The 21,459-nt window shown below is 37.3% G+C and overlaps 2 protein-coding genes across 2 annotated transcripts in view; both read right to left on the bottom strand.

Annotated features, from left to right (window-relative positions):
• Positions 1–21,459, bottom strand: part of LOC131807070 (protein lin-9 homolog) — a 25,291-nt gene extending 3,832 nt beyond the window's left edge. The window contains exon 1 of the mRNA XM_059132093.1: positions 21,300–21,459. The gene's annotated coding sequence lies outside the window, so the exon portion shown is untranslated. The remainder of the gene's footprint in view (positions 1–21,299) is intronic.
• Positions 804–20,516, bottom strand: LOC131807069 (WD repeat-containing protein 7-like). Its single transcript, XM_059132092.1, has 2 exons — positions 19,777–20,516; positions 804–9,811 (listed from the first exon to the last, which is right to left on the bottom strand). Exon 2 carries the CDS (start codon positions 9,782–9,784, stop codon positions 5,291–5,293), a length of 4,494 nt encoding a protein of 1,497 aa, XP_058988075.1. The 5' UTR covers positions 9,785–9,811; positions 19,777–20,516; the 3' UTR covers positions 804–5,290.

Below are 21,459 nucleotides of genomic sequence, written 5' to 3'. Positions count from 1 at the left end.
ATTAGGATTCGCAAAGCTGGAGCAACATCGGATTATCATTTCTCTTTCTGTGTAGTAAATTATTTTCTCTAAAAATGGTGACTTTTTGTGGGGGAGGTATCAGAAGGAGTGGACCGATATTGCCTATCTCCGAACTCGATCTATGTTTGACAATAATATTATGATGTACCAAGTTTGGATCAAATCGGATACTCCCTTTGAGAGTTATCATGGCAGCAGGCAGCCAGACAGACGGACGGACATCGCTAGATCGACTCCAAATGTCCTGAAATGGATTTGGTCCAAAGAGACCTAGAGTCTTAAAACGTTTTTTCGATGAAGCTCTTTTTGGCCGTATCAAATGATAGCCACATGGCTGAGGGTATAAAAAATGTCTCGGCATTGAGCTCACACTCAGCGATACATTACCCTTATATTCCCAAACTGAATAATCTAATATTTATATAGAAGAATTTTCCATCCCCAAAGATCTTCGATCCAGTAACTATTTCCCTATAAAACATTCAAAACGATCTCTTTTTGTATGGTTCATTCTAAAATAAATTAATACATTTATTATTGTCCAGAAATTCAATAATTTCTCTTCCAAAACTTCGATTCAGAACCACCTATCTCCATCTTCATCATCATCATACATTACTCTGTGGTTGGGAGAGGGGATCGCAGTCGGTGTAATTGATTGTGGTTGTTGTTCTTGTTATATGTGAAAGAAACATTTACACAAAATTTTATAATGTTATACTTTTTGTTATATTTTCTATATATTTTTAGTTTAGTTGATTGAATTGGAGAGGTCGATAAGGTTTTTGGGAAAGAGAGGAGGAAAAAAAGCGGGAATATTAAACATAAGCCGCATTTACATTATGTGTATATATATACTTTTTAATTGCAACAATTGTTTGTCCTTTTTTTTTTTTTTGTTTTCCAAAGATTTTTTTTTTAATTTGGTTAGTGAAGTGTTTTAGTAATTTATAGTTTTGTTTTTTGTTTTAGTTAATTTCTTATGTCATTTACTTTTGTTACATATAATAAGTTTTAGATAATTTTCGTTTACAATTGTTAGGTATTTTGTGTGCATATTTATGTGAACTAAAAATGGGGAGTAGCAAATAAATTAAAAATAAGATTTTTAAAAATATAAATTGCACAGCCTTTAACAGTTGCTGATATATAACCAGGGGACAATATGTCTTATTAAGCCTTCCAATTTAGAATTTGTGCGGGGAAACATAGTTCCAACCTTAGGAAAGTCTCTGTGAAGGTCTCTTCTCTAGAGTTTCTGTATGACGATTCGAAATTGAACTCGAAAACACCAATTTTATGAATATTCTTAAAATTAAATAAATATCAAAATTTTATAAAGGTGTGTGGACTTATTAAAGTTGTTTCCTAGACTCCTCCAAAGTCCGAAGGCGTGCATTTGTTAATTTTTTTCGGGGTCTGAAATCGTGGACTTTTTAAATATTTTTTCTAGACTCTCTCGGGGTCTGAAATCGTGGAATTTTTAAATATTTTTTAGACCCATCCAAGGACCGAAGGCCTGAATTTTTAAAGATTTTTTCTGCTAGGCCCGAAAGCGCGGACTTTTTCAAGATTTTTTGTAGACTCCTTTAAGGGTCGAAGGCGTAAATTTGTTTAACTTGTTTCTAGATTCCCTTAGGGCTTGAAGGCGTGGACTTTTTAAAGATTTTTTAGACTCATTTAAGGTTCGAAGGCGTGAATTTGTTAAAATTGTTTCTAGACTCCCTCAGAGTGTGTGTGCGTGGACTTTTTAAGAATTTATCTAGATTCCTCCAAAGTCCGAAGGCATGAACATTTTAAAGAATTTTTCTAGACTCCTCCAAGGTCCAAAGACATGAACATTTTAAAGATTTTTTCTAGACGTGTCAAGGATCTGATGGCGTGGACTTTTTAAATATTTTTTTCTAGGCAACTCCAAGGATTCCAAGTCACGATTTTTATGGATTTTTAAAGGTTTTTTCTAAACTTCCTCAATGCATGAAGACATGGTCTTTTTAATAGAAATTTAAAGAAATTTCTCTAGGTTTTCCAAAGTCCGAAGGCATGGGTTTTTTAACGATTTTTTTCTAGACCTCCTCCAGTCCTGTAGTCGTGGACTTTTCAAAGATTTTCCTAGACCCCCTCAAGTCCTGAAGGCGTGGACTTTTCAATGATTTTTTCTAGACTTCCTCAAGGCATGAAGTCGTGAACTTTTCAAAAAAAAATTTAGACCCCCTCAAGGCATGAAAGCATAGACTTTTTAAAGATTTTTTGTAGACTTCTTCAAGACCCGGTGGCGTGGACTTTTTAAAGATTTTTTCTACACTCCCCTAAGGCCCGATGGCGTGGACTTTTTAAAGATTTTTCTACATTCCCCTGGGGCCCGATGGCGTGGACTTTTTAAAGATTTTTCCACACTCCACTAAGGCCCGATGGCGTGGACTTTTCAAAAAATTTTCCACACTCCCATAAGGCCCGATAGCATGGACTGTTCAAAGATTTTTACTAGACTCCCTCAAAGCCTGAAGGCGTCGATTCGATAAAAAACAAATAGTTTTGTAAAACTATTTTTCTAAACTCCTTCGAGGCCCGAAAGCTGATTTTATATTTCAGGCGCGAACTCTTTAAAGATTTTTTCTAGAATCTCACAAGGCCAAAGGCTTGAATTTTTAGACTTCCTCAAGGTCCTACGGCGACGAGGCCCAACACTTTTTTTAAACTCCCTCAAGACCCGAAAGAATGATTTGAAATATTTGGCGTGAACTCATAAAAGATTTTTTCTGTAATCCCTTAAGGCCTTAAATCGTAAATTTGTTCAAAATTTGTTTTTTCTAGACTCTCTCAAGCCACAAGGCTTGTCCTTTTTAGACTTCATCAAGGTCTGAAAGCATGATTTTAAATATTTGGCGTGAACTCATACAGGATTTATTCTGGATTCCCTTAAGGCCTTAAGTTGTAGGTTTGCGCAACATTTTTTTCTAGACTCTCTCAAGGCCAAAGGCTTGGATTAAGTGTACTAAGATTAAGTCTACTTTGTTGATCTCAGACAATTATTTCGAAGTTTTGAAATTAAATGTACCCTCCATCTTAAAACATGGCAGCCAAAAAGATTTTCGTAAATTCACAACATCTCAATTTTGTGATGAGAAATTAATAAATATGACTTAAATATCCAAAAAAAAAAATATTTTTTTTAATTTAATGACTGTGTCAATTTATTATTTTATTTTAAGGAAAGGAATATAACTAAATAATACAATAAATGTATGTTTATGTGTAATGAAAATACTATATAGTTTTTTTCTGGTTTTTGTAGAATTCAAAAAAATAAGGTAAAGAGGGGAGAAAATGGTATCGGCAGGCATTGCACATGTATTTTAAAAAGGACTGTAGGAAAATTAAAAAAGGAACAACTTGTTAAAAAAAATAATTTATTTAAGATATATTAACAATTTACTTCTACTACTACTAGTACACACACATAAAGATACAAAAAGATTTAAAAGTTTTTTGATGTCTATTAAGGGATTTGTTTTCAGTTTTAATTTAATATTTATAATTTGCTGTTTATCTACAGGCCTGCCAATACCTTTGGAGGGGAGAAAGTGGGGGTGTTTGAAGCAATTTTAGTTTGTTGCAACAGGGGTGGGGGAGGGGAAATTAAAACCAAGGAAAACATTTTGTGTAATTTTTCTATTTATATAGAATATTTCTTTGCTCTGTTATTATTTCATAAATATATATAAGTAATTGTTTTTTATTTTATTATTTTCATATACATAAAACACAATACATATTTATATATTATTGTTGTTGTTTTCTGGTTTTTGCAATAGTTACACTTACTACTATACAATGCAAATAAAATTGAATTTTCTGTTCTTCTGTTTTTGTGATTTAATCGAAAAGAAAAACCGAACAACAACAGCAGCAGCTGAATAAAAGTAGTTATAATTGTTGCTAATCTTCTAAAATTGTTGTTGCTGTATTCTTTTGTGTAGTTTGTTTTCTTTTATTTGTTTAAGTGTAGGAATAATAATTATAATTAATTTTAATAATAATAATAATAAAAACAATTTATAACAGTTTAACAAATATCATTATCGTTTCGTATAACAGTTAATTGTGTATATATAGTTTTCTTTATTAAATATGTGTTTTCTTTTAATTTTCTAACATATTTTCTTAGATATTTTTTTTGTGTTCGTTATATGTTTGCCTTTTTTCATAGTTTATTTTAATTTTTTTTTAATTAATGTTTTGCTATTTTTTTCGTTTTTCTTAATTGTGTCTTATTTGGGGATTTTGGGATTCCTTTAGCTACGACTATGACAATGACGATGGCAATGACAACAATGGCTACCAAAATATTCTAGGAAATATCAAACCAAAGAGGAACGAACTTGAAGCCTATACCCCATACTAACTGGGTAAAATTAGGTATGACCTCCAAGCCGATATTTGACTTTAGATAGTATATTTAAAAGGACCTAGTAATACTATTCCAATTAAGCACACACTAACTTCTTAAAATTAACTCATAGTCTTCCAAATGTTCCGGTCCTTTACTCCCTTCCCTTCGCTTCCATCATTGTCTTTTAACTAACATTGAATTGCCATGCATTCTATATATTATATATATGTATGTATATAATACCTTCATGTATTTATGATTGCTGTATGCTTTCAAAACAAAGTTCGCCGACATCTAATAAGTAATTGATTGGATTGGATTGAATTTCTTGATTTGTTCTTTGGATTCAAAATGAATCAAAAATAAATTTCTTGGAGGATTTTTGTTTTCTTTTTTTTTATGTTAACAATATAAGGATTTGGTGTTTGGTTTACTCAATGGCATTTTTTCGTTTTTTTATTTTTAATTTTTATTATTTTCTTGTGTTTTCTAATTAAAGAAAGGAATTTATTTTTGTTTAAAAATTGGGTGTGGAGGTCATCATTGCGCCCCCAACCCAGAGGTCGTTTAAAAATATTTGCAAACAAGTTATTTTCTTTGTTTTTATTTAAAATTAGTTTAACATCGAAACGTGAATAGGGTTCTCTTTTTTTTGCTTGTTTAATTAGACACATCATGCTGCTCTGCGGCTACATTATATAGTTTAAATTCAACATCTCCACAATGGCCCCCACCAACGGGCGTGGGGGTTGTGTGGTAAGATGTCCATATAATACCGTTGGGTAAATGTCTTTCGGCACCAAAACGAACGTCCCACGATTCATTCCATCACAACACTCCGCCGTCCGTCCGTTCGTTCGTTCGTTTCGTTGTCGCTTAGACATTAAAACGCGTTTCCGAACCATCGGCCAACATCAGCGTCACCGTACGATTATTGATCCACACCAGCTTGGCCAAACGCATGGGGTTGAGACGCGACACATCCGGTATTGGTGCCGTGGAATAGCCTTTGGTGCAACGGGTCTGTGATTGGCCCAAGCCAAACATACCCGTACTAGTTTGCCAGAAGGATAAACGATTTTCATTGCATGAATATGAGACCAAGTACTTGCCGTCGGGTGAAAATGCCAACGAGGTGATCGGATGTGTATGGGCTGGTATCATTTGACACTTGTTCTGTCGCAGTTCGTAAATGGCCAAATGGCCATTGATGGCACCCACAGCAATTCGTCGTGTCTGGGTGCAATGTGATACCTGATTGAAACGGCATATGGCCGGGCAGACGTCGGGCAAACCGCGTGTCTTCAGCTCGGAGTTATCCAAACAGTGTAGGGTAATGTCCATTACCTCGACCAGAAGGCTGGCAATTTCGGCTTGCATTTTGTCTATCAGCATTTCGACGCACTGCAGTATTTCTCCTTTGGCCTTGAACAACACCGACTGCGTCAATGGCACATTTATTGATTGCGGATTCTGTTGCATACTATTGTAACGGGCCACCTCTCTGGCCATTGTTGTTATAAAGGCTGCAGGTCGCGCTGTGGCAATCAACCTCAGAGCATGTCTTGCTGTTCGGCAGGCATCAGCTTGTGGTGTTAGAGGGAGTTTGTAGTTGAGGTTTGGCACCGATTTGCCATCGCATGACAATTCCAACAGACCCAGTAATACTTTGCTAACATCCAAATACGGTTCCCAGACTGTGAAACCACGTCCCAGCAAATCGATTGCAGCCCGCCTTAGAGGGGTGTACTGAGGCAACTTAGGTGTGGGTGGGGCATACAAGAGATGGGCCAATGCCATTGATGTGAGACGTGCCAAATTATTGGCTATACCAAAACCTTCAACCACCGACGATTTTCTCCTCTCGCCGCTGATGGTAGTAATACTGGTGCCACGAACAGGTGAATCCTGATTTATGTCCTGACCAAACTCAGCTCCAATCACACCCAATAATATCACAGCAGTGGTCTGTTTACGCTTTAGCTCCGATAAACTGGACGGCTTGCGTATTATCTCCTCCTCCTCTTCTTCGTAGTCTTCACCGCCATCTAGCCCATCACCATTGTGACCCATGCCACCAGCATTGCCCAGAGATGAATTGGAATGACCGTTGGCTCCGTTGGCGGCATGATGAACTTGTTGGGCGATGGGTTCTGTGTGCGTATACATTGGCAGATATTGAGCCCAGCTCTCTACCAGCTGCTTACGCCCACGTTTGCCCATGCGCCTCAACTCGCCGAGTAAAATCTGTTGAGCTGCCTCTCGTATTTCAATGCAGTGGTGCTGCCAACGTTTCGCCATCATTTCCACCTGGGGCCGTTTGAATTTCTTTGGTTCTAAAGCTTCAATTTTATCCGGCAACAAAAAGCAATGATGTGTGGACAACAGACTCCAGCCCTGTTTGATTTGTGAAATGTGATGGGCCAGCAGTTCTTCACGTTCCTCTTCCGTGGCCATTTGCGACTCGGAACGTTGGGCCAGGCGCAATAGTTTTTTACTGCGCTCGCTGTCGGGCAGAAAGGAGGCCGAATTCATGGATAACAAAGTATTGGACATGGCCACCAAGGCCAAAATGTGATTAGAGGTAAGGGTGGTGCTCAATTCCCAGTGCAGACGGGAGGTGAATACGGCTGTAAGCTGTTCTTGACGCAGCAATTCGGCTGGAATGTCACGCTTTTTAGAGCTGCTTGCAACCACAATTCCCTCGCCTAGTTCGAAGTTGTTCTGCCAAGTGGGCAGTAGTAGGGACATGTAGCCTCCCTTGGAGAGAATACCAAAGGAGACGGGTACCATGGGTCGCAATAGACCCAATTGTGACTCACAAACTTTATCCAAATGGGTATCCAAGCCCCAAGAGTGCAGCAGGGACAGTAGCAGTTGAGCTACTTCCATGACGTGTGTAACTTCCATTTTTGAGGCCATTTTGGATTTCAAATCGGTCGAACCATCTTCGGGTATGTCCTGGGGTTCGAGCACCTTCTGTATGCTTTCCTGGACTTTGGCTTGAACCTTCTTCTCTACAATTTCTGTTTTTTCTTTGAATTTCTGGACCAAACCATGTTTGTCTTTGTCCTTCAGCATTTTCTCCATATCGCCTGCTTTGTTCTTTACCTTGCCAAAGAAATCGCTAATCTTTTTGGAGGCCTCCACATGCAGGGCCTTGTCTTTGGGATTGTTAATTATTACGCCCAAAGTCTCTAGTTCGGCTGGGGTCATTTTGGCATACTCCTCGCTGTGCAGCTCGAAAATCAAGCCCTCTATGTCGAAGAATAAAATGTGACTTTCTGCATCCTTGGGATTGGTACGCAGACCCTGGATTATCAGCGGGTTGCTGCGGTGTTTCATGAGGAAATCAAAGTTACCCTGATTGTGACCGTGTAGCTGCTGCCATTGCGTTATACCGCGTTGCGTTGCATGCCTAATGGCGTTCATATTGCGTGACTTGAGACCCCGGAAAAAGTGTACAGCCGGATTGGCCAAACCCTCTGTATTGGAGGCGTGTGAATTGCAGCCCGATTCATCGGCATTTTGCTCGTCACAAACCGCCAATACCTCCTCGGCTAACATGCCGTGCAAAACGCGATCCAGGTGGCCAGTTTCCATTTGCCAAACATATACCGAACCATCTGAGCAGCCAACAATGAGGAAATCGTCCAATGGTCGCCATTTGATGGTTACCACTGGAAACAAATGGCGACTGGCTAGTGTAATGCATTTGCGTTCCTGCAAGCTGAGCAAGGTGACCGAATGGTCGGAGGCCACCGAGCAAATGCATTTCAATATACGTGGACTACACGTTTCAGGGGGCACCAATAGCTGCGTAATTTCTCCCGCGTGTACACAAAAGCGATGCAATAGACTGCCACTGTAAAGATCCCAAAGGCAAACGGCGAAATCCACACCTCCTGAGAGCAACAGAGACTTCTCGTAGCGCGGATGCACCAGGGAGGGGCACAACAGACAATTGACCCGACCTCGGTGGCCATACAATATCTGATGTGAGGGCCATTCGCTGAAGTTCTGTTTGATGCCCACTAATAGCTGCATCATTACTGTCTGGGTGGCCGGAACAATGACAATCGAACCATCCTCCCGGCCAATGACCAGACGACTTTGTTGGGGCAAATAAATGCTGGATGTTAATTTCACTGGATGATCGGTGATACGGGCCAATTGATCCAAAATACCAACTGGCGGTGGATCCATCAGGGACCAGGCCTCTATGAGAGATGTACAAACCGACGGTTTCAATGTACGAGGAGGCATTTGTTTTGCTTGTAAAATACTTATATTATCCAGAGGAACATCGGGCACGGTCCACACCGAAATGAACCCCTCCGAATCACCACGCAGCAGGCAATGTGAAACTGGTTTTCCTTCGGGTTCACTGCGTATCAGTCTCATGGCTGGTGGACACGATAACACCTTGTCGCCAGGATGCTGCAACACATAGTACAAATATGGGGCATCTCGAACCACACTCTTCGAATGGAACTCCTTATTGTCAGGTATACAATTTGCAGGTAATTTATACAAGTAACCTTTGCCCTCATCGGTCCAAAGCATTACACGATCCGAACTAATAAAATCACCGCCCTGCCATCGTTCTCGTGTAGGTGCAATGACCGAGCAAAGTACTGTAAAATCACCGGCATCATAGATCTGCCAATATTTGGTGCAAACAATCAGCACCGTTCGTTGATTCTGTGAACAACAGTTCATGGTGATGGCATTGAGGCAGCGGATCTCCTTCGATTCATTCTCATAGATGGGTTCGGCATGTTTGTTCTCATTGCCCACCAGTGTCCAGACCTTTACAGTTCCGGTCGTTGTAATGGCCAGCACCACATCGTCTTTACGCCGCATTGGTCTCAAAACATGCAATGCCGATATCCAATCGGGCTTAACTTTCGAACTCAGCGTATATATCACTTCCAGGCTAATGGGATCCATTACCATTATTTCGGGATAATAACCAATACAGAAGAGATGCAAATCAGCACTGTTCGCCGTATGATAACTTTGGATTTGTGTATGAACCTGAGGTAATTTCACCGATTCCATGCACTTGCCATCGGTCATATCCCATGTGCACATTTCGCCATTTTCCGAGGAGCTTACCAAAAAGTTGCTGTCTGTCATAATGGATGCCCGTACCAGGCATAGAACCGGTGCCGTGTGACCCACTAGGAGGCAGCGCGGTGACATTTTCAGGGTACCCGGTTCGACGTGCCACAAACAGATTTGTCCATCGTAGCAGCCAGTTGCCAATGTGGTTTGATCATCAGACAAATAAACACTGGACACACAATGAGTGGGGGCCGATGGCCCCCACAGCACAACAGGCACCACTAGATTGGTGCTAACCATATTTCAATTGCCTTCTAAGGGCTTAATCTGCAGGTGGATCGAAATGGTAGTAGAGATGAGAAAAGTAAATCAGCCGTTGCCAATGTAAATTAGGTCGTGGTGGTGGGGTAGGATGCGATGTTTTCAACAGCAAATGGTATTTTTTCATTTCGAAACGTGACAACAACGACGTCACCACACAAAACGTTAGCATAGCGTCCATATCAAAAGAAAAGAAACAAATAACGAAATATTCCATAAGATAAAATACTCAAAGTTCTCAGTCATCACTTACACGCACGCAGCACCCATACAAATCAAACGAAGAAGAAGAAGATTACGACGACAAGGCACAAGACCTTATAAAAGGGTTTTGTAACCAAAAAAAAAAATGAATGAAATGAAAAAAGTGTGTGTTGTTCTTTTTTATGCTGCCAACTAATGTTTGATTTTTATGCAACCTCAATAAACTTTTGATAATGGAACATAACCAAAGCCTTACTAATGTGATCGTATTTTGGCCATTTTCGGATCACAACCCGACCACAATAATAAAAAAATAATCGTAATGTGTTTGTTAGTAGTGTGATACGGTCAAGATTAATGGAATATGTCAATAAAAACGACGAAGCGTTTGATACGTTTTGTAAACATGAAATTCATTGAATTCACTTCGTACAGCAACAAACATTTGCTGATCCAATTACGTATTCAGCGGAGCTGATTCCGGGCAAATTTAAATTAAACGAAAGTTATGTGTGCTAGGGTAATCGGTGTTTCTGAATGGAATATTTATATATTTTCTTAAGTTCTTATTTCTAACATCAACGAAGATTATCCAAATTAATGTGCAACATTTCATTTTCAAATTCTTTGAGATGGAGAAAAAAACCTAATTCCAAATATGTGGAAGACAACAGAGAACATATCCTCTTTTACAAAGTACAAGTAAAAAGTATGAGCCATAGCATGACTTGATTGCTTCTAAGCCAAATTCGGACGTAAAGTCTAAAATCACTCCTTTTTGAGCTGATATTTTAGATTTGGTAAAATCACGCGAGAAAATATAAGGGAGCTATATTTACATTTGGGTCGATTATCACAAATTTCAACTGGGTTCGACCTTGGGCCAAAGAAATTAGATGTGGACATTTTCATATCAATCTCCCAATAAATGCAACCTCACCGTGCCTACAACTTGCTTACATGGAGCAATTAAAAAAAGCAGTAAGTTCGGCCGGGCCGAAATTTGAATACCTTCCACCATTTAGAACGAATTTGGAAATTTTCGAAAGAGATAACATTCGCCAAAAAATCTGCTAATATCTTAAAAATACCGAATATAGCCATTATATTAGGGTCTGTACGATGTGCACCTACATGGGCATTGTTTGTCACAAGCCATTACCATATTCAAATTCTAAACTTGAAATAAACGGTGAATAATATAGCTAAAATCATTAAAATACCGTACATAGGGAGGTACCATTATATCGGAGCTATATGAAGACCTGGACCTGCATAGACAATTTTCTGTCAAAGGCTGTAGCTTCCATTTCGAGCTTCAAATGCCAAACAATTGAAGCAATTCCGAATTGTTTACGAACCAGCATTGCACTCAGCATGCCCCACACAAGAATGGTTACAAAATAAGATTCCTCGCTTCATTTCCAGCGCACAATGGCCACCAAAATCTCTGGATACCAATCCGTTGGACTATTGTGTCTGGAGTATTTTGGAAAACAATGTTGGCACTAAAAAATACCAAAGTGTCGATCACCTCAAGCAAGCGCTTCGCCGGGAATGTGCCAAAATACCGCAGGGCAACATTCGGACAGCGTGTGACGGTTTCATTGGCCGTTTGAAGGCCATAATTCGTGCCAAAGGTGACCAATTCGAACAAATCTAAACTTATTCTAAAATTTAATGCTACATTTGTTACTTTCATTCAATAAATTATGACGTTTGACTTTGTTGCAGTTTTTTTATCTCATCCTCACGGTTAAGAATCTGCCGAAAGAATGAGTAGATAAAATAAAAATTATTATAAATCCCAATATTTTGCCCATTTCTGATTAGGAATCATCGTTCGATGCAATACCAACACTTAGGCCAACACTTAGGCGTATAAGTTTGATGTTTAATTGTAATCACGCAACAGGTCCCAATTATCGCTCGATCCTTACGACATTTTGCATGGAGGTGAGGTTAAGGCAACAATGGAAGTCTATTGTTGGGGGAGATGATCGTAAAATATTTAGGGGTTTAGTTGATTTTTGCAGTTGCTTGAAGGTCACAAATATGCGGAATTAAGAGTGTAGGGCAGATGCCTTCCATTTTGCTTGGTCATCTGAAAATATTTAGTGGGTAAAATATACCATAACTTTCATGTAAAACAATTTAAAAAGTATCACTGGGTTTTGCCAACAGATGTATAATAAGAGGGTCGATTAATTGTTGACCCTCTATGGAGTAGGTTCCGAAGGAATTCGCATCGTATATGATATAAATATTACGACGAGCCTGGTTTGGACTATATTGGTCACTTCCTTCACTTTATATTAGATATGTAATAATTTTTAGAAAATGTTTAAATGAGCGTGAGATATAGTCGACCAAAGTATTCCATTTTCATACTTCTTGTAATACAGATTAAAATATTGGTAGAGGCAAAATTACAATAAAATCGAACATTTATATCCACTTTTGTGCGAAATCATAAAATCCATATTCATCTCAGGTTTCTGGTTGAGAGAAATATTTAGATATTACAAGTTGTAAAGAATCGCTGACGTGTTTCACTACTTATGAGAGATAAAAAGTATTGAAAATTGCGACCCTTTGTGGGTGGGTACCAAAAGGGGTTGGTAGATATATATCATATTCACAACAGATCGTGTGTTAGCAAAAATATTTGGATGTGTGAAATGTGAAGAGAGTTAGATGCTTATATCGTTTTCTTCTTAAACCCTATGGGAGGAGGTACCAGAAAAAATGGTCGGATCTGTACCGTTTTTATAACTGATCTTGCGTTGATGGAAATATTGAGATGTACCCCAGTCCAAATGGATTCGGATATTAATTTGGTGTTTTGTGAGCTTCATATATATTCAAAATTTTGACCCTTTGTGGGGAAGGTAGCAGAAAGAGTGCACCGATATATCTCAATTTCACACCAGACCTTGAATTAATAAAAATATTGTATTGTGTTAAATTTGACGAGAACCGGATGCTTATTTCAGATTTTATGATCGTTTGGGTTATTCAAAATTTTAAACCTTTGTGGTGGAGGTACCAGAAGGAATGGACCGATATATTCCATCTTCACACCAAACATTGGGTTAATAAAAAAATATTGTGATGTGTGGAATTTGAAGACAATCGAACGATTATATTACATAATTATTCAAAATATTCAACTTTTGTGGGGGAGGTACTTAACGGAATGTACCGATATTGTCCATTTTCGCACCTGTCCTAGTACTGATGCAAATATTTGGATTCGCAAAGTTGGAGCAAAGTCGGATTATCCCTTCTCTTTCTGTGCAATAAATTATTTTCTTTGAAGGTGTTGACATTTTATGAGGGAAGTACCAGAAGAAGTGGGCCGATATTGCTCATCTCAGAAATCGATCTAAGTTTGGCAATAATATTACGATGTACCAAGTTTGGATCAAATCGTATACTCCCTTCGAGAGTTATTGTGCACACCAGTCAGACAGACGGACATCGCTAGATCGACTCCAAATGTCCTGAAACGGAGTTGGTCCAAAGAGACCTAGGCTCTAAAACCGTTATTTCGACTAGGCACGTTTTGATCGTATCAAATGATATAAACTCTCTCTAGCCATATGACTGAGGTTATAAAAAAGAATAAAATCGCTAATGTCCTTGACCTAAAACTTGTGATGGGTATCATCATAGGTCACTGCAATATGAGAGCAATGACTTCTAAATGGGACTGCGATGATATTGATTACTGTAGAATATGTCAAGATGAAGAAGAAATTGAGTCGGTCGGACATTTGTTTTGCCACTGACCAGCTCTTATATACATGAGACACAGGCTAGTGCGGGAACAATTATCACACGATCTATCTTCATTCTGTAATATAAAGCCTGCAGTAAGTCTTCAATTAGACAGAAGATTAAAGTGGTTAAAGGCAACACAGCAAAATTGTTAGCCGGGGTAAGAATACGCGATCCCCGGCTAAAAATTTTACTTTCTTATTCCATTTCCCCCAAACTCTCTCTTCATTTTTTTTCAAAATTAAAGTTGGACAAAATTGGCCAAATCGAATGGAGCGCAGTTGTAAATTAATATAATGTATCAAAGGCAATGTGTACAAATATCTTGCATAGAAAATCCTGCTACATTCTGCCTCTTACATTTTTTCCACATCAACATAATCTATATAAAAATAAGAGACTCAAATGTGAAAATAATATCCAAAAGTTCTGACAAATATTCTACAGACTTCTCCATATAAAAATCTAAAGAACTCATTTCTCAATCGTTGATTTTCTTTGACGATTTAAACATTCTGTTGAAGTCGAATTTTAACTTCGACTCATCTCTACTGACAACGCATTACGACTTTCCACATAAACAAGTCTCTCAAATATTTTAGACCAATTTCGAAACTATAAACATAACTGTTCTTAAAAAATGTGATCAACAGCTGTTTTTGTTATTTAATGTATGTAAACACACACACACACATTATGGAATAATTAAAGTTCTTATGCAATCATAAAACAAATATTGATTTAATATCACCCTTAGAGAGCTACCTACTGCTACAGAAGACATACAGTTTGTTTTTTATACTTAATTTTCTAAAATTAAATAAAAATTGTCGTTTGTTTATATGCCTCTCCCCCGCGCAACAAAATTAAAAATAAATTTGCTTTAAAATCTGCAAATGTCAATGAACCCACTTCTCGACCAGAAAAACAAAAAAAAAACCAAGACCCGTTTACATCAAGTAAAATAGATTTGTAAATAATGTTATTTTTAAAATGACGAAAATGCTTTGATAAACTCTTATCTTGAAAAGAATATACCACATATGTATATATGATGGCGGTCAAGTGCTTGGCAAGCTTAGCTGTTAAAGCCAAAATGAATCGTGCAAGATTAATTACAATATGTTTTTGGCCAACATTTCTAATTAACACTAACGTTTATTTTATTTGTAGCATTTTCTATTGGCTGAGAATGAAAATCCACAAACACACGCACGCCCTGAGCACACTCTGAGACACATTCACATATGAGTTATGTGAATGTAAATAATATAAGAAGAAGAACGGCAGGCAGGTAGGTACTTTTTTCAAAACAAACAATACAAAAGAAAATGCAGAGACAAGAAAAAAAATTGAATGTCGGGTGGAGACGGCCATGTGATGAGCTACCATTGACGCTCTGTTTATATTTTGTTGGCAAAAAAAAATTTATAAATTATCAGCTGCAATCACTAAACCAAGGCCAACCGCAATACAAAATTTGATTTGGCTACAAATCATTTTTTGACGATCCGGATACAAAAACCTATTCGGTAACAATCTACAACATAATCTACCGTTTTGTAATGTATGGCTATCAATTAATACAGAATTGAAATAATAATTCAGAGAAAACTTATTGAGAAAAAGCCACAATGCGTTGCAGGCAATGGAATATCTCTTGTGCTGGATGGTTCCCCAGAAACTGTAATCTTAATCAATTTTATAGGTTTACAAATATAAACAAGTAAAAAAGCAGTAAGTTCGACCGGGCCAAACTTTGGAACAAATTTGGCAAAAATAAATAAATAAATAAAATCCATTGAAAATTCTGTTAAAATCTCAAAAATACCGAATGTAGTCATTATATTAGAGTCTATACGACGACGTGGGCCTGTCAACTTTTGTCATAAGCCATTACAAAATTCAAATGCGAAACTTAAAAAATAATGTAGCTAAAATCATCAAAATAACGAACATAGGGAGATATCATTATATTTTCTGTCATAGGCTTTGGTATTCATTACGAACTTCAAATACCAAATTTGAAATAATTCCGGTGAATAATGTCGCTAAAATCATCAAAATACCGAATATCGGGAGGTGCCGTTATATGGGGGCTATACGAAGACGTGGACCTGGTAAAGACAATTTTCTGTCTTAGGTTGTAGTATCCATTTCGAACTTCAAACACCGAAATTTGAAACAATTCCGGTAAAAATAATGTCGCTTAAATCACCAAAATGCCGAAAATAGGGAGGTACCGTTATATGGGGGCTATTTTAAAACGTGGACCTACATGGCCCATTTTACGGACAGACATGGCTAAATCGACATAGAATTTTATGCTAATTTTTTGTGGGGTCTAAAATTTCGAGGTGTGACAAACGGAATAACAAACATAATATACCCTCCATAGTATGGTAAAGGGTATAAAAAATCTTAAGTGCGGGCGGAAGGAACATTTTACACTCTAATATTTGACCCATGTAGAAATAGGCTAACCTCAAAATTGCAAAAAAAAAAAAAAATTATCTTACACTTATACAGAATATTTCCTGAGAGGAGATAATTTACTCTTTGATGGAAATCGATCCGAAACATTCGAATCAGCAGGCACTGTTATATGGGGTCTACATTAAATTGTGGACCCACATTAAATATGTTTTGAGATCTACTCTGAAATACACATAAAAAGGCCCAAAACATCAAATATCAACTAATTTGGTTTGAAATTTAAGCGGAATACTTAAAAATACCAAGAATCAGAAGGTACCCTTATATAAGATGGTCTTCTAAAAAGTGGACCGACCATAAATATTTCTTGCAAATAGTTAGTCTACCCCCAACAAAAACAACCCAAAATGTCAAAATGTCGGGCCCAAACCCGAAAATCGAGACGTCTATATTGATTTTTTTTTAAATCTAATGCAAGCCACAAACGTAGCAATTGGTTGTACATCTTGGAGAAGTTGTATTCAAGATTGTATCGTTTGTGGCCCGCTTGTACGAAGTTGTGTCTCGGTTGTACAAAAAATCAAAATTTTTTGATATTTGGCATGTTGTACCAACCGCATGTCGCATACAATTTCATTTTGTGTTTATTTTCAAAGAGGCAACACCATTGTTTCGCACATCAAAACAACACGAAATCCAATCAAATGTGTGATTTCAAAGAAAATATAAAAAAATACAAATATATATGAAACAGAATTTCAAAAAATTAATAATAAATAAAGGCTATTAAGTAAATTATGGAGCACGAAATTATTTCCGGTGTCATCTTAACTCAAATGAAATTTTCGAAAAGTGAAGTTGTACAAAGAGATTGTACACAAAGTTGTATCGTTTGTGGCCGAAGCATAGAATTTGACAACCCTCCAGGTTGTACCAACGGTTGTATCGTGTGTGGCTTGCATAAGAACTGAAAACCTGAAATGTCAAGTTACAGGTGATTTACTTGGAAATTCGGACCGAAGCCGAAAAATCTTAGGCTAATTCCTGATTTCAACATCGACATCAAATTCCACGCCGATCGTGAATGTATATTCTTTATGGCGTATTCGGGGTTTCTTAATTTGGCAAAAGGAATAGCAAATTTAACATACCCTGTATTTTATGGCGGAGCTCATAAAACTAAGAATATTTTCCATAAAAAATGAAAAACAAAACATGATTTTTAAAACTTTTTTTTGAAATCTTGAGCTGAACTCCGAACAATTTTTGGAGACGTCGCAGACAGAACGACATCGTTTTTAGAAAGAGGGGGCTAGACGTTATATGACTTGAAAAGTAAACAAGTTAAAAAGCAGGAAAAGCAGTGAATGCCCTCCACAATTTGGAACGAATTTGTAAATTTTCAAAAAATAAAATTCGTTAAAAATTCCTTTAAAATCTTAAAAATGCCGAATATAGCCGTTATATTGGGATCTATACGACGTGGACCTACATAGGCATTGTTTGTCATAAGCCATTACTGCATAGACAATTTTCTTTTACAGGCTGTAGCATCCATTACGAATTTCAAATACGACATCTCAAACAATTTCGATGAGTATTGTACCTAAAATCGTCGAAATACCGAATATAGGGAGGTACTAATATATATGGGACCTATACGAAACATCGAAACATACGGACATCGAAATACCGAATATTGAGAGGTACCGTTACATGGGAACTATACGAAGACTTGTATCTGCATAGACAATTTTCTGTCTTAGGCTGTAGTATCAATTTCGAACTCGAAATATCAAATTTAAAACAATTCCGGTGAATAATGTCGCTGATATCATCAAATACAGAATATCAGGAAGTACCGTTATATGGGAGCAATACGAAAACGTGGACCAACATGGCTCATTTACGAACTTAACATGCCTACTGGTAAACTATGCAAGTATGCAAAATTTCAGCCTTCTATCTCAATTCATTCGAAAGCGTGATTATAACAGACACACAGACGGGCATCGCTAGATCGTCTTTTACGCTGATCCAGGAGATATATACTTTGTAGGGTCTATTATGAATATTTCGAGGAGTTACAAACGGAATGACAAAGCTGATATAACCTCCATAGAATGGTGGAGGGTATAAAAAGTCTGGTGACTGAAGATGGGAAAAAATGCACTCTACCCAAACCAAGAACAAAATTCAAAATGTGTGTCAAATCGGAAAAGTCCACAAGTTGTATGCCTGTTGTGGGGTACTATATCAGTATAGTCCAACTTTATACATTTTTCTGCTGTTCTCTTCAATGCAAAGTACGACCTTGGTCAGATACTACAGCCGGATTAAACAACTTTCGAATGGGAACAATCGATCTAATTTGTTGTATGTTCTTCTTGATGTGGGATATCGTCATCTGCATAGCCGACAAACTTAAGCCCTAAAACTTTTTAGGATAGAAATTTTAAGGGTTACTTAGTTAGTTTTCTATATTTGATACTCTTGTAAGTTAATCGCCGGCTACGCGAAATAAAGCATTTTTATTGAAAAAATAATTTTAATAAACTTTTTCGTATCGAGTTATGCTGGTGGAAGGACCCATATTTCTGGACCCAGAAAATGTATTAGCACAAATTGTAGCATGGAAGGGTAAGAGGGTCAGCTATAATTTTGTTGATCTCCTTAATGGAACCTTTTTGGGGGTTTTATAAATAATCCGGATCAAAAAATCGATAATTTCGAACCGTTTTAAATAACCCCATCATGTGACACCTATATTGTCTATATCGGGAAAGTAGATCCGGGTCTAGCCAGTTAGCTATGGAAAGTACGGTAACATACCATCAACAATGGTCAATTGTCGAATTTTTCAGTGTCCCAAAATACTCTATAGTCATAGATCCTTACATATATATAGGACTGCCAAAAATTTACTTCCAGATGTCCTGAATCTCCACAACTTTAACAAACGCGTTCCAAACATTTCGACCAACACATGACGAGTTATGTAGGGTATACCTGACAGAAACATCAAACAAACTAAGCAGCGGCATATGACTACAAATGAATACCTGTGGCGTAATAATAATAATAATAATAAAAAAGAACAACACGGGGCGCGCGGTGAGACGGGGGACGTAAAAATATACACAAGTTAAAAACGAAAAAAATAATTTGTTTTTAATTTTTGTTTTGTTCTTCTTCTTCTACTTCCAGATGTCCTGAATCTCCACAACTTTAACAAACGCGTTCCAAACATTTCGACCAACACATGACGAGTTATGTAGGGTATACCTGACAGAAACATCAAACAAACTAAGCAGCGGCATATGACTACAAATGAATACCTGTGGCGTAATAATAATAATAATAATAAAAAAGAACAACACGGGGCGCGCGGTGAGACGGGGGACGTAAAAATATACACAAGTTAAAAACGAAAAAAATAATTTGTTTTTAATTTTTGTTTTGTTCTTCTTCCTCGTTTTAATTTGTGGTGACAATGCGAGCCAAGCTGCTGCAGGCAGGCAGACAGAAGAATGAAACAAAAAACTTACACTTGTTTCTCCACCTTCTCCTCCCCCTCTTGCTGTTTTCTTCTTGTTCGGTGTGTGTTGTGTGTTTTGTTAATAGTTTTATTTTTCACAAAAGAAATTGACAACTGTTTCACAGTAACACTTTTTCTACAATTTTATATGGCCCAAGACCAACGTCCGCACCGTCCGATATTATTATGATGTGTTATGGGATGGTGGACACACTTTTCTCTTTTTGCACTTTTGACCACACAATATGGGTTTTTTGTTGGTAGGTCTCCCTTCTCGTCGGCTGCTTAGAATTTCGATTTAATCCAATGACACTACTGAATGCAGATATATGTCATAACAAAAGTGACTACTCCAAAAAATTACAGCAGCAGTCATGAACTCAACTAATGGAGACAGACAAGCAGACGACAACGGTGGTGGTGGTGATGGTGGTGACAACGACGACGACGACGGCAACAGCAACGGACAGCAGCAAATCAGCAGTTATGGAACTTCAATGTCGTGCACTTCCACACACAATGAAAATTCAGAAAAAAATTAAGACGTAGACGACGTCGTTTTATATGTTTTCTTGCGAATTATATTCGTTGATTTTCTTATAATTTGAACATTTTTCTTGTGTCTGGGAACGACAAACGCGAATTTTCTTGCAATTTGCTCGATTTTTGCACAAATTTTAATAATATTTGATGTCTTTTAACTCGCAGAAAAACGAAAATATCGACCGAGCTATAAAAAAATATCGATTGACTCGCGTCTGTCATAATTGTCAAATTGGATTGGAACGTAACTACACTACAGCCCACTACCTAATGTCACAAATGTCAAAGTGGTTAATAACAAAAACACAGGAACAAAAGAAACCAAATTCGCCACAAACACCAAAGCATAAAACAAATCTACAGATACCAGAGATATACAAAAAGACTTATACAAATTCTTTAAAATCACGAAATTTGCAAAGTTATTAACAAAATACGCTTAACATTTTTACGTACTCTCTTAAGCAACCCTGTTTCGTGCCCTATGTAGAGAAACGTTGGTAGGCTTCTGTCAAAAAGACGTAACGTAATTGAGAGACATTTGCTATGAATGGAATCTTTAAAAAAATGCTTTTGAAATCAATGCTTCTATTACATATGTTGACCACATCTTTAGGACAATATTTGCGTTATATACACAAAACAACTGCTTTCAGACATAACACTTATTCTGTAAACATTGTCTCCACAACATTTCTCCGTGGAGTCAACTCACGGTTAGAAGCCAGCATCTCATGCGAAGCACTACGGAATATATGGTTTCCACATTTTACAACTTTTCAAAAAATATTTGTAAAGAAAACTATTTAAGGTTTCATCACACAACTACGTACAAATGTTTTATAGCTCTTCCCATCATGTATTTTTTGTAGAATTCCTCCGTGATTCCAAACCGTGGAAACTGCAACTGGCCAGCATTCCCATTCATGCAGCAAACGGCTCAAGGATCGCACAAATTCGTTTAATAAACACATATTTTCGTTCACTTACCTTAATATTATTCCTTTGTGTGGTATTATTGATGATAATTTCAAATAATTTATGTTTAATTGTTGTTTTTACACAATTAATGAAGTTTTAAACAAAAAGCGACATTTGTTTTCTCAAGTGAGTATGTTCAGTGTAGGAGAGTTTTAAGAGAATTGTCATT

Source organism: Musca domestica, unplaced genomic scaffold (assembly GCF_030504385.1).
Source record: "Musca domestica strain aabys unplaced genomic scaffold, Musca_domestica.polishedcontigs.V.1.1 95, whole genome shotgun sequence".
NCBI classification, from domain to species: domain Eukaryota; kingdom Metazoa; phylum Arthropoda; class Insecta; order Diptera; family Muscidae; genus Musca; species Musca domestica.
Note: the sequence above shows the minus strand (reverse complement) of the source record. Positions and strands in the feature narration are given on the sequence as shown.

Excerpts from the sequence above, each read along its gene's own strand:
- LOC131807069 (XM_059132092.1), bottom strand. The coding sequence starts at position 9,784 with ATGGTTAGCACCAATCTAGTGGTGCCTGTTGTGCTGTGGGGGCCATCG.